The sequence below is a fragment of the Pygocentrus nattereri genome, chromosome 11, assembly GCF_015220715.1.
Source record: "Pygocentrus nattereri isolate fPygNat1 chromosome 11, fPygNat1.pri, whole genome shotgun sequence".
NCBI lineage: Eukaryota > Metazoa > Chordata > Actinopteri > Characiformes > Serrasalmidae > Pygocentrus > Pygocentrus nattereri.
In genome coordinates, this window is record NC_051221.1 from 10,524,297 (window position 1) to 10,538,205 (window position 13,909).

A 13,909-nucleotide genomic window follows, 5' to 3' on the forward strand; every position below is an offset into this window, starting at 1 on the left:
GGGAAAAGCTAATGCCCAGGGAAAAGCTAAGACCCAAGGAAAAGCTAATGCGCAAGAAAAAGCTAATGCCCAAGGAAAAGCTAATGCCCAAGGAAAAGCTAATGCCCAGGGAAAAGCTAATGCCCAAGGAAAAGCTAATGCCCAGGGAAAAGCTAATGCCCAGGGAAAAGCTAATGCGCAAGGAAAAGCTAAGGCCCAAGGAAAAGCTAAGGCCCAAGGAAAAGCTAAGGCCCAAGGAAAAGCTAAGGCCCAAGGAAAAGCTAATGCCCAAGGAAAAGCTAAGGCCCAAGGAAAAGCTAATGCCCAAGGAAAAGCTAAGGCCCAAGGAAAAGCTAAGGTCCAAGGAAAAGCTAATGCCCAGGGAAAAGCTAATGCCCAAGGAAAAGCATAATGCCCAGGGAAAAGCTAATGCCCAAGGAAAAGCGTAATGCCCAGGGAAAAGCTAATGCCCAGGGAAAAGCTAATGCCCAGGAGGAAGGTGCAACCAAGCAAGTTAATGCTCAAGTGAAAACTGGCCACCGAAGGAAATTCTGCTTCAGTGTGGTAGCAGGCTGGGAGTGTTGGACTGAGAGCAATCAGTCATGCATGCTCATTAGAATATTAGGCCACACCCACACACTTCTCAGCTGGGTCTGAGGTGTTTTTTAAGATCTGATATGATTTGTTTGTTTGGTTGCTTTCTTGTATTTCCATCCTGTTTTTTTCATCAAACGTTGCTACTTGTTTAATGTAACTCTCAAATAAAATTTTAATATCATTCAAGGATTTTTAATATTTTGCACTGCCTCTTAACCTTTTCTGACATATTATACATGCTGAGGTGAGTTCACAGGTGAGCTCCTGTATAGTGTGTGTAATAATTAAAGTCAGAGCAGAGACCTACCATAAGGAGGTAATGCGTCACCATGTAGGGCCTGAGCGGGCACTCTAAACTACACAGGCTCAACAAACAGTTTAATCTTGATTTAACATTTTTCAGCTGAACATTTTACAAGAGGTCAAGTTTTTCAGCTACACAGAGCAGCTTGAGCTCTTTGCATTTAAAAAGCTCAGAGTCTGTTTATATTTGTGTGTTTCTGATTTAAGAGGTGAAGGAAATCAGCTACATGATGCTTCATTGAGGCATAAACGCATTATTTTTCTCAAAACTACTGCCTGGTTTTCAGGCCATTTTCAGGCATCTTTTCACTAAAGTTGATGCAGAAATCAATTCTTTCCAAGAGGCTCTTAATGTAGAGGACTTTATTTCCATATTCACACACACACACACTGACACAGTACTGTACTCACTGGGATTCCCACAATGCCTCTGACTCCAACAGCTCCAGGCAGTCCAGGTTCTCCCTGTTACACATACAGAGGAAGATTGCCATCCAACAACATGGAACCACTGTTTTCAGTAATAGAAAACCACAAATGTTGCAGATGCCCATGGAAAGTAGTTCTAATATGATGCTAGTCTGGTGCAACCTGACAGCTTTTACAAACGTAATGATTATAAAAAATGAAGGAGTTTTATATGTATGAACAGGGCTGTAGATGATTCTATAATAACGGAATTCATTTTGAGTTATTAATGAATAAAATGAACAAATGACTGAATCGAGACACTCACTTTCTCTCCTGTAAGGCCTGCTGCTCCATCCAGGCCATTCTTCCCTGGCTCACCCTATAACCAACACATCATCATCATCATAATCATCATAGTTGTCGTCATCTGAAGGTGATATATTCAACATTTTAAACACTAATATAGCAGCAAACAACTATTTTCTACATGAAGACATAGTGGAGTAATGGTGTCATGCCCCCTCTGTGTGATGCTGCAGTCCAACCTTCTCCGTTTTTTGTTTTCATAGCCAGGACAGCCGCTCGTGCATGTTAGGCCCACCCTGTGACCTCCTCGGCCCGCCCAGCATTTTAATTTGCCCTCCCCCGTGACCGTGCATGCCAAATTTAAAGTGGAACAAGAGAAATCGGCGAAAAAGAAGTTCAGCTTCACTGAGTGTTGAGAAGCATGAAAACAGACGAGGAGGTCGCTCCTGCTGGACGGGTGGGCAACATGAACTCATTTCTGCTGTTTCACAGAGTCAGTAGTTCAGCACTGTATTGTCTTGTTTTTGCGAAAGATCTAAAAAAAAATGTATAGGCCTGGACAGTGCACGCCCACAAATTTGGGGGGTGGAGTCATGAAGGGCAGCCAATATGGCCTAAACATAACACCGCAATATCTAAGGACATATTGCATTCAGATATGACATTTATGAATTTAGATATTAGGTAAATATGGATACAGATGACACATTAGCTAAACCATAGAATAAATACGATGACATCATAAAGGCCTTCCAATCCATCCAATCAGCTACTTGTTAGTCCACAGTTACTACACAGTGATTCTTATTGTTGTTGTTGCTGTTTACAGGCCTTCAACAGTGGGTCTCAATCTTTTTATTATGATCCATGCAGTTATTCAATGTGTATTATGATGCAATTTATCTCAGCATTATGACACAACAGCAGACCTCTGTAGTTTTCCCCATGATTTTGGACCTTGAGTATTCACAGGTTGACAAACTGCTCGCTCCTAATGTTGCTGTCATTGATCTGAATAAAGCTGTAGGCTACTAAAGCTCTTACGTTCCAAGCTGGTAATTAAATACTGTTTTTAGACTCTTTGTCCCAGGTCAATAACTTCACTGTTAACCAGAGCTGTGGTCATTTTGTTTACATAATCATGAGCACTAGTCTGAAACTTGATAAGGGTCTTTTTTTACACTGCGCATTCAAAAATACTAGATCTGAACTCACATGATCTCCTTTGGCACCTGTGGCTCCTCTTACACCAGCAGGACCGGCTGCACCCTGCAATACACACAAAATGGCTTGACAACTGGAGTAAAGCATAACAAAAGCATTACTGTTTGTCTTTTAGGTTTGCAAATGAAAATATAGCTTTTTTTCTCATATATTTTACAGTATGCACATTGTTTTCATTTGCATCTTCACACTACACCAAGAATGCAAACTGTATATCACTGTTCTTAAATAATAATCAATAAAAAGTAACAGATTAAAGGATTAAAGAGTAACAGGCTTACCTCATCACCCTTAGGCCCAGGAGGCCCGTCACGTCCTCGAATTCCTTCAACACCCTGTCACACAAAACACATCAACACATCTACATAACTTTCTGCACGCACACTGAGAATGACTAAGACTAATGTATACTGCTGTGCAAAGGTCAGAGACCACCCTCCACTAATTTAATGTCCAGTCAAAGCTATTTATTTCGGATGTTTCTGAGACGATTAGCCACAAGATACTTTACTGACAACCACCTGGAAGACCTGGTGGACACCAACACTGCCCCCATCAGATAAACAGCCCTTAAAGCTTTCATCTCTGAGCGAGAGGAGAACATCAAGCTGCTTCAGATCTGAAAACATCCACAGGTGTTTCTGTCCGTCCTTCCACTGTGAGAAGACCACTCAGTGCTATGGGTCTGAAAGGATGTGGAGCTGTTCAAGAAGAACCTCGCTGAGGAAAGGAGATGGACACATCAAACAAAGAAGATGAATGATGGACTGACCACCTCAGAGTCCAGACCTCAGCACCACTGAATGGGTTTGATTACTTTGGAAAATCTTCAACCAGCTTCTAAGACTGAACTGTGGAGGAGTGGAAAACATCCCTGCAGGTTTATTAGAGAACCTGAAAGTGAGTCTTCTGGAAAGATGAACTGAGAAAGCTGATATAATATTTATAATTTGTAATATTTATAATTAAAAAAATTTTCCTGACACTGAAAAATGAATCTTGTATTCATGGTCACTTTGACTGGAAGTAAATAAATGAAGGGTGGTCTCTGACTTTTATGCAATACTGTGTCTCCCCCTATCAGAGAATATCTAACCTTTTCCTATAAAACATTTCCGCTGGCCAAAAGTGATTTTTAGCGGATTGCTAAAGGCCATCTGACCTTGGAGCCCGCAGCTCCTGACCACAGCTGTTCATTTCCTTCTTAAATACCACAAGGCCATAGCTAGCCACTGCGCTCTGCTGCTAGATGCTAATGCAGAACAGCAGCTCCTGTTTGATCCAATCAATGAAACACTGCATGCCTACCGGAGCTCCTGGTGGTCCGGTGGGTCCGGGAATGCCGTTGAAACCTGGAGGACCCTGAGGAGAGAAGGGACAGTGGGCAACACATCAAAAGTCATGACCTTATTTTATCCTTACTATTGGTTTCAATTAAATATTTTCAGTACCACTTTACTAGAACACATATAACACATTTATAACACCTTGTATAAATGCTTCATAACATGTTCATGAATGTGTAAATGAACATTTATAAAGTATACATGTTTTACTTTTATTATTATGGACTACTATGTCATTTTACTGAGAGACATTTGTTTTTTTTTTCAAAATAAAAGTCATCATTTTTCATTTTGAAAAACTACATTACTTTCAGTGAAATGCCTCATTTCTGGACAGACAAAAAAATGACCTTGCATTACCCCTTTCATTAAGGTCATTAAGTGCTTTGACACTTAGGCACATTTATTCTATACTTTCAACTTCTTTTAAATTATATCTTTTTTCTTAAGCATTTGTGTTTTGCACTTTGTTATTTGCTTTTAACTTTTTAAATAATCAAAAAGTCATTAAAAAGTGCCAAATGTGTCAAAGCACTTAATGACCAAAGGAATAAAGTGAGGTCATTTTTATTTTAGCTGTCCAGAAATGAGGCATTTTACTGCGAATAACACTTTTTAAAAAAGGGACTTTTATTTTGAAAAAGTGTATATCAGTAAAATGACATAGTAGTCCACATTAATATCATGTAAAACACGTATACTTTTAAACCGTTAATTTAAACATTCATGAATATGTTATGAAGTGTTTATATAAGATGTTATGAAGTGTGTTATGTAGACAGCCTTCATGTAAAGTGGTTTATGGGGAGCCTGGCCACTTCCTATTTCCTCTATTACATCAAAAACATGACTGCAAAACATCAGAGGGCTTGTCCTCAATGAATGGGACTAAATCGAGCTCAACAGCTAAAAATGAAAAGTTAAAAATGTGGCAGCTCATTGGCTGTTCGCGCTCACAGATGTCATGGATGTACATGAGGCGTTGTGTTAAACTCCTATAATTCGAGTTTAAAAGCTCTTAAAAATAACAGCAGTGTTAAAATGCTTCATGCTGTTCCGTGTTCAGGAAATGATTGTATTCTTTTACCCTAAAAATGTTTAAGCACTATGATTTTGCTCATATGATATGCTCCATCTAAACCTGTTCATTGAGGACAGGAGCGCCCTCTAGTGTTCAAGAAACCCAGAAGACATAACAGAGTGGAACTTATCTCTCCAAGTTCTCTGGTATTATCGCTTTTTCCTCTCAGTTGGGGCTCAGTGGCTTAGCATTAGCAGGTAATGACCACTAGCAGATGTTTAATGGCTCAACGCAAGGTAGGTAACATGAGAATGAGCCTTTTATCAGAAAGCTCAGTATCTAAGGTCCATCTTGATGTAAACGATTCGCATGTAAATCAGGATAATTCATAGTTTTCCCACAGGAGGTTGTGTGATGTAATTTGTCAATATTTGATAGGTCATTTGATCTGGGATAAACCATCTGTGTTATTTCCTCAAATTCCCAGAGATAGCACTGATTGAAAGGTCATAGCTTGGATGTTTGCACATTATTATTATTAGTAGTAGTAGTAGATACTACAAGCACGATGATAGTATTAAAAATTACAGATATACAGTGTATTTGAGAAATCAGTATCATTCTCTGAAGGTTCAGAAGGCTCTGTGGGTTTGATTAGACTTTATGAGAGGATGACCTTCTCACACATTCCTCAAAGCCCTTACCCGATCTCCCTTATCGCCGTGGTCTCCAGGATAACCTATTGGGCCTCTCTGACCCTATGAGATGTGAAGTGAAATTGAGGAAGAATACAAAAACAGAAAATGAATATAGGTAATATTCCAAACTATATAAAAACAGGAGGTCCATACTGGTCTGACCCAGACAAGCAACAAAATACAATGATGGTGTGTCTGGGACAACAAACAGACGGATCGCTTACATCCTCTCCTGGACGTCCTGGGGGGCCTTGCTCTCCTACTGCTCCTGGGTCTCCCTTTGAATTAAAGAAAGAACTTAAGTACATCAATAGTGTACTGAACGTAGTTCTTTAACTGACGTACATCTAAAATACAATTTTCTGTATTTTTTTTTTCAAAAACTAACACATTGTAAATTACATGGGCAAAGTTTATAACATACTTCAGGCTAACTTGACAATGCTTTGCTATGGTGTCCCAGGTGGTTGCTAAGGTGTTGCTTTGCTATTGTTTTTGGATCCTAGGTGTTTGCTAAGCTGTTGCTAGGGTATTGCTTTCAATCCTAAATGGTTGCTAAGTGTCACGAGGCTGCTGATATGGTATCTCAGGAGGTTGCTAAGGTGCTGGTAAGCTGTTACTATTATCCTTGGAGATTGCTAAGGAGTCGATGGGCTGTTGCTGTCATCCTAGGTGGTTGCTAAGGTGTTACTAAGCTGTTGCAGTTATCTTATGTGGTTGTTAAGGTGTCACTAGGCTGCTGATATGGTATCTCAGGAGGTTGCTAAGGTGCTGGTAGGCTGTTGCTGTTATTGTAGGTGGTTGCTAGGCTGTTGCCATTATCCTTGGAGGTTGCTACGATGTTGCTAGGCTGTTGCTCTTATCCTAGATGGTTGTTAAGGTGTTGCTAGGCTGCTGCTTTTATCCTGGGTGGTTGCTACGGTGTTGCTAGGCTGTTGCTCTTATCCTAGATGGTTGTTAAGGTGTTGCTAGGCTGCTGCTCTTATCCTGGGTGGTTGCTACGGTGTTGCTAGGCTGTTGCTCTTATCCTAGATGGTTGTTAAGGTGTTGCTAGGCTGCTGCTATTATCTTAGGTGGCTGCTAAGATGTTGCTTGGCCATTACTTTGCCAAGCCAACTTATTAGAGTGCTTGAAAAAGTTCCTTCAGGAACTACACATCTAGTTACATCTAGTTCTTTTAACATTGTGAAGCAAACATAAACAACAGTGTATTTAATTTTCATTAATTTAAGTATATTATTTAGAGGTACAATTTAATGTAATGACTATGAAGTATGCTGAAGTACATTTTAGACCAATTATAACACAAACTAAAGAAATCAAACGAAGGCATCAGGACACCCAAGAATGCATATTTCAACAATTAACAACTGCTTAAGTTAACAGAATAAACAGGAAGCACATGCAAGCGTAGAAGAGGTATTTCAATATAACAACAGTATTTTTAAGTACATATAATGTATGTATATTTAACAACAATATGTTTTGTTAATTCTAATAATATACTTAAGTCCATATTTAATATTTTATTAAGATAAGAGAAGAAAAATACCAAGCAAGTAATTAACTTTCATTTGCCAGTGCACACTGCATACACTTTATTGTCTTACCTTTTCGCCTGGGGCACCTGGAAGCGCATCCACACCAGGGAGCCCTCGATGTCCCTGAGGAACAACAATAAACACTCACTTTGTACTTTTTCAGCGAGGTCAAGTAGAACGCGGTTTTGGAGAGTGCTTGGAAAAAGTGCAGGCCAAAGTTTTCTTTCTAAACTACACCAGTGGCCACATTTAACGACACTTACCTTGTACTTTCAATCACTGGCCACTTTATCAGGAACACCTACCTTGTATTTCCATTCAGTGGCCACTTTATCAGAAACACCTACCTTGTATTTCCATTCAGTGGCCACTTTATCAGAAACACCTACCTTGTATTTCCATTCAGTGGCCACTTTATCAGAAACACCTACCTTGTATTTCCATTCAGTGGCCACTTTATCAGAAACACCTACCTTGTATTTCCATTCAGTGGCCACTTTATCAGAAACACCTATCTTGTACTTTCACTCACTGGCCACTTTATTACACCTAGATTATATGAGCCCCTGCTTCTGTGACTCATCAGGATGATTATCTGCCTCTGTGACTCTAACAGGATGATGAACTGCCTCTAGCACAGCAATGTTCAATCGTTTTGATTATTTATTTAAATGGTGACACATTTATCACACCATGTGTTTTCCCCGAACCGACACTATAGATGTAAAAAATCACCTGGTATGAAACTCAGACACACTCTGTGATGGTTCTCAGTCTATGGGTGATTATATTTCACTCCTGCAGTAATAGGTGCACCTTATTCATTTCATTCAGTCCCTCTGAGACTTGATCTGGGGAAAAGCACTCTAGACTGTCATGACAGAGTAAATATCAGCAGCATTAAAGTAACAGCCGCCACTGACACTGTATCTTAGGGGCTGCTCTGTGAGAAATAAGGTTATGTGTCTGATCTACGCTAGACAGGTTCTGCCTTTCACCGAGGGGTGTCAAACTCAGGTCCTGGAGGGCAAGGCCATATTTGATTTGAGGGCTTATAGTCAAATATTGTAGCGTCCTGCTCCCGGCACTGGCACTGACAGCCTCTGTAGGTGTGGCTAGGAAGACGGCCCGTGGTGATGTGCATGCCCTCCGACAAAGGGACTTGTGCTGTTACTGTTATTGTCTATTAGTTTTGTTTAGTGTTGTTTAGTGTCAGCAGGTGTGGCTTTTGTATGTTGGGGGTGGTCATCATAGGGGTGAAGTGTATGGATATTGGTGACTTCCCACAGAAGTTCAAAGGTACTTCTGTATGTGACTTTGTGTCTGGCATGCAAAGCTGCGCCAACCTGCATCACCCCCACCCTCCCAGGTAATTGGCGTGACTTTAGTGTTTACCATAGAGAGGAGCTGTAGGGCTAGAAGTGATGTTCTCTGCTATTCTGACCGGTACTGAGTGACCGTCTCTGCTTTGTTCAAAAAAAGAGCATTTTCCTGAGCTGAGAAAAGGGCCTCCCCTGGTGCTGGTTAGTCATTGTTGTTGCTCATAAATTCACTTTGATTCCAGTTCCAAGTGCTGGAAATAGGTTATGCCAATCCCAAGACACAATTCCACAGAATGTTGTTCTGTAGTGATTTGGGAACTGTTTTATTTTCTAGATTTTCCTTTGTTTTAGTTGTTATTCATTCATTAAGCAGTTTTAATACCGAAAGGTTCTTATAAGTCAGCTACGTTCTGTTCTTATAGTTTGAACAATAACAACAAATTGCCTATACGACTCTCCTCACGGATGATCTGATTTTCCTCTGTCATTTTCAGGTAGGTAGATATTTGGGTAACTGGCAACACTGACTGTAAGCCACTTTTTTGTTTAAAAACATACTTTACTTTCCCTTTTCCAAAGAAAATTCAGCCAGTCTAGTCATGTGTGAGCTGGGTAAGGATACTTTTTTCTTAGGCCTGAATGTCAAGTCCAAAACTTTTGAGTCCCAAAAGTCTGGAATCAGAGAAGTGACTGTTTTTGGATCAACTCCCAGGCCTTAAAAGCACATTAAACTGCAATGTGGCAACTGTCCAGAGCTGCATCTCAGATGTGGCCATGAAAGATTTCTCTTCACAATAGCGGCAGATACAGCAGGTAGATTGAGGAATGAGCCTCAAACACTACTTACCATCACATTAACACTGCTTAAATTGGTAGGATCAGATTTTTGAACACTATATTTCCAAAAGTGTTCACTCACCAATCCAAATCACTCAATTCTGGTGTTCCAATCACTTCCATGGACACAGGTGTATAAAGCCGAGCCCCTAGGCCTGCAGACTGCTTCTACAGACATTAGTGAAAGAATGGGTCGCTCTCAGGAGCTCAGTGAATTCCAGAGTGGTGCCGTGATCGGACGCCATCTGAGCAACAAGTCCAGTCGTGAAATTTCCTCACTACTAAATATTCCACAGTCAACTGTCAGTGGGATTATAACAAAGTGGAAGCGATTGGGAACGACAGCAACTCAGCCACGAAGTGGTCGGTCATGTAAAATGACAGAGTGGGGTCAGCGGATGCTGAGGCGCATAGTGCGCAGAGGTCACCAACTTTCTGCAGAGTCAGTCACTACAGACCTCCAAACTTCATGTGGCCTTCAGATCAGCTCAAGAGCAGCGTAGAGAGCTTCATGGAATGGGTTTCCATGGCTGAGCAGCTGCATCCAAGCCTTACATCTCCAAACACAATGCAAAGCATTGAATGCAGTGGTGTAAAGAGCCACCACTGGACTCCAGAGCAGTGGAGACATGTTCTCTGGAGTGATTCTCTCATGCTTTTCACGCTGGGTTTGGCAGTTACCAAGAGAACGATACTTGTCTGACTGCATTGTGCCAAATGTAAAGTTTGGTGGAGGGGGGATCATGGTGTGGGGTTGTTTTTCAGGAGTTGGGCTCGGCCCCTTGGTTCCAGTGAAAGGAACTCTTAATGCTTCAGCAGACCAAGAGATTTTGGACAATTTCATGCTCCCAACTTTGTGGGAACAGTCTGGGGACGGTCCCTTCCTGTTCCAACATGACTGCACACCAGTGCACAAAGCAGGTCCATAAAGACATGGATGAGCAAGTTTGGTGTGGAAGAACTTGACTGGTCTGCACAGAGTCCTGACCATAACCCAACAGAACACTTTTGGGATGAATTAGAGCGGAGACTGTGAGCCAGGCCTTCTCGTCCAACATCAGTGTCTGACCTCAGAGATGTGCTTCTGAAAGAATAGTCAAAAATTCCCATAAACACACTCCTAACCCTTGTGGAAAGCCTTCCCAGAAGAGTTGAAGCTGTTATAGCTGCAAAGGGTGGGCGGACACCATATTAAACCCTATGGATTAAGAATGAGGTCACTCAAGTTCATATGCGTGTGAAGACAGATGAGCGAATAGTTTTGGTAATACAGAGTATGTGAGAAAACACAGCGCTGACGCTTGTTAATTTATTAACTCAGTCGTCTCTTCATCTCTGATCTTTTATTTTCTATATTGATGGCTCCATTATTTCTCTGCACCTTTGAAGCCCTCATGAGTGAGCAGTTAATTAGTTTGATGGGCTGCAGTCTCAGTAAAGGTTTAATTCAGGCGCATTGTGGGTGCATATAGCAGTCGCATTAAGGCACATTTCCTGCCTGCAGTCGTTTGTACATCTGGCCCTCAGTGCTTAGGGGAGGGATTTAGTAAAAGGTGGGCTTCATTTGCTCAAAAAGAACATTTTCATTCAGAAAATGAACCAAATGTGTGATTTGACCAGGGGCAACCCTGCTTTGCATGCAACTGTACATGCTGACACTGTAAGAGTCGTATGTTATCAGCATGTGTTGCTCTGTAAGTGAAGCTATTCCTCTGTGTCCTTGACCCTTAATCTCATACCTTCATGCCTGGCAGCCCTGGAAGTCCCTGAGGTCCAGCTGGACACATCGTCTGACACTGCAGAGACACATGCACACAGAAATTAGATGAGTTCTACTGAGAGGGAGATGAGTGCAAAAGTACTGATGGACACCACCAGCTCTCTGAGCATCACCGCAGCTCCATCCCTCCATCTCTTCTCAAACGTAAAACTGACTGTCCTAAGATCAGTTTTCACACGCAACTGCAACATATGAGCCCTGAGTCATGCAGCTTATGTCTAGAATGGAAAGAGCTCGTCTTAGCATGCTTATCTGTAGTGCTAACACTCTGAGACATTTAATCCATATTGACATAGAACAGAAAGTGCAGCATCACCTCAGAGTGAGCATCAACATTGAGTGCTTTTACATGTAATCAATAACCAGATTATAATCGGAATTCTGCAGTTATCTGACTATTCAATAGGTCATGTAAACAGCACGCTCTGATTTACTTCTTAGGTCAGCATGAGGCCTAGAAATCTGATTAAGAAATCAGATAAAGGGAGACGGATTTTAGCTCAGTAATCCGATTTCTCAGGGTATGTAAACTCTTACTCTGATTTCTTTCACATTTCTCAGTCTGCGAATGTGTGAAAACAGACCGTGGTTCCAGGTGAGATGCCAGCAAAGCATTGTTAGAAGCAACTACATGCTTGACAAAATGAAGGCATTAAATACACTTCACCTTGATGTATGTTCATATTTTCAGGTTAATCTGCAGCATGAAGTTTGAGTTTTACGTTTATTCCACGTTGTCTTCTTTGAGTTTATAGCCATTTGTAAAGCAGAAATCTGATTACTGTCTGACTCCTGTAGACCTGGAGTTTCCCCATTATCTGATCACTCAACTGAATGTAAACACACTGATGGAATTACTGACAAAATGTGATTTTCTGCAGTTATCAGATTATTAAGGGCACGTAAATGCCCTCTGTACAAAACAGTTCTAGAATCTCATTGGATGAGCCACATCCAAAGCCACTGTAAAACAGCGCAGAGGTCTGAAACCATCCTTCACTTGCTGCATTTCTAATCAAAAGGGCCATTAAGAACAATATTATTCATTTTTCAGTAGGTTTTTTTTTTTAGATCCAAAGAAAATGTGGGAAAAAAGCTGCTTTGCTCGGTGGGGTGGCAGGACATGAATTGCAACCACCTTTGAGACTGAACTTTGGAGGTGTGGAAAAATATGCTTGATTTCTTTGAAAAACTGAACGCGAATCTCGTATAAATAATGCACACACTAAACACTGACATAAATGAATATTAAATTTAGTTTTGAGGCTTCTGTGTAATTTTCTGCACTTTCTGCAATTTATGCTTTTTTTCCTGAGGTTGAAAAATTCATAACTTGTACTTAATGGCCATTTTGCTTGGAAATGAACTAAAGGAAGGATGATCAATGACTTTTGCACAGTAGTGTTTTAATCATTAATTTGAAGAGAGGTTTCTGCAGGCAGGTCCTGCTGCTGTTTGCATGTGACTGATGAAGAGAAGAGGTTATAGTCTAAAAGCACTTACAGTCTCCCCGCTTCCTTCAGGATTCCCTGCACTCGCAGAGCCCTACAAATACAGCACAGTTACAGCAATGCAGTTACTATAGCGCACAAAATTACTGCAGAACACACAAATAGCACAGGCACAGCACACACACACACACACACACACACACACACACACACACACACACACACACACACACACACACAAATACAAACACAGCACAGGCACAACAGCACATGCACATACACAAACAAAGCACAGGCACAGCAGCAGACATATATACAAACAGCACAGGCACAGCAGCACACACACACATACAAACACAGCACAGGCACAGCAGCATACACACATATACAAACAGCACATGCACAGCAGCACATACACATACAAGCACAGGCACAGCAGCTCACACACATATACAAACACAGCACAGGCACAGTAGCACATGCACATATACAAAACAACACAGGCACAGCAGTTCACACACATATACAAACATAGTACAGCTACAGCAGCACATGCACATATACAAACACAGCACAGGCACAACAGCACATGAACATACACAAACAAAGCACAGGCACAGCAGCACACATATATACAAACAGCACAGGCACAGCAGCACACACACACATACAAACACAGCACAGGCACAGCAGCATACACACATATACAAACAGCACAGGCACAGCAGCACATACACATACAAACACAGCACAGGCACAGCAGCACACACACATATATAAACAGCACAGGCACAGCAGCACATACACATACAAACACAGCACAGGCACAGTAGCACATGCACATATACAAAACAACACAGGCACAGCAGTTCACACACACATATACAAACATAGCACAGCTACAGCAGCACACGCACATATACAAACACAGCACAGGCACAGCAGGTCACACATATACAAACACAGTACAGACACTGCAGCACACACAGATACAAACACAGCACAGGCACAGCCACACACACACACACACACACACACACACACACACACACACACATATATATATATATATATATATATATATATATATATA

The 13,909-nt window shown here is 41.2% G+C and overlaps 1 protein-coding gene across 1 annotated transcript in view; it reads right to left on the bottom strand.

Moving 5' to 3' along the window:
• The window catches only part of LOC119264276 (collagen alpha-1(IX) chain-like), an 83,046-nt gene that overhangs the window by 14,808 nt on the left and 54,329 nt on the right, over window positions 1–13,909 (bottom strand). Inside the window, exons 16-25 of the mRNA XM_037542536.1 lie at window positions 12,869–12,910; window positions 11,325–11,381; window positions 7,496–7,549; window positions 6,110–6,163; window positions 5,892–5,945; window positions 4,129–4,182; window positions 3,102–3,155; window positions 2,812–2,865; window positions 1,616–1,669; window positions 1,291–1,344 (exon numbers count right to left, since the gene is read on the bottom strand). Coding sequence (XP_037398433.1) covers window positions 1,291–1,344; window positions 1,616–1,669; window positions 2,812–2,865; window positions 3,102–3,155; window positions 4,129–4,182; window positions 5,892–5,945; window positions 6,110–6,163; window positions 7,496–7,549; window positions 11,325–11,381; window positions 12,869–12,910 — 531 coding nt within the window. The remainder of the gene's footprint in view (window positions 1–1,290; window positions 1,345–1,615; window positions 1,670–2,811; window positions 2,866–3,101; window positions 3,156–4,128; window positions 4,183–5,891; window positions 5,946–6,109; window positions 6,164–7,495; window positions 7,550–11,324; window positions 11,382–12,868; window positions 12,911–13,909) is intronic.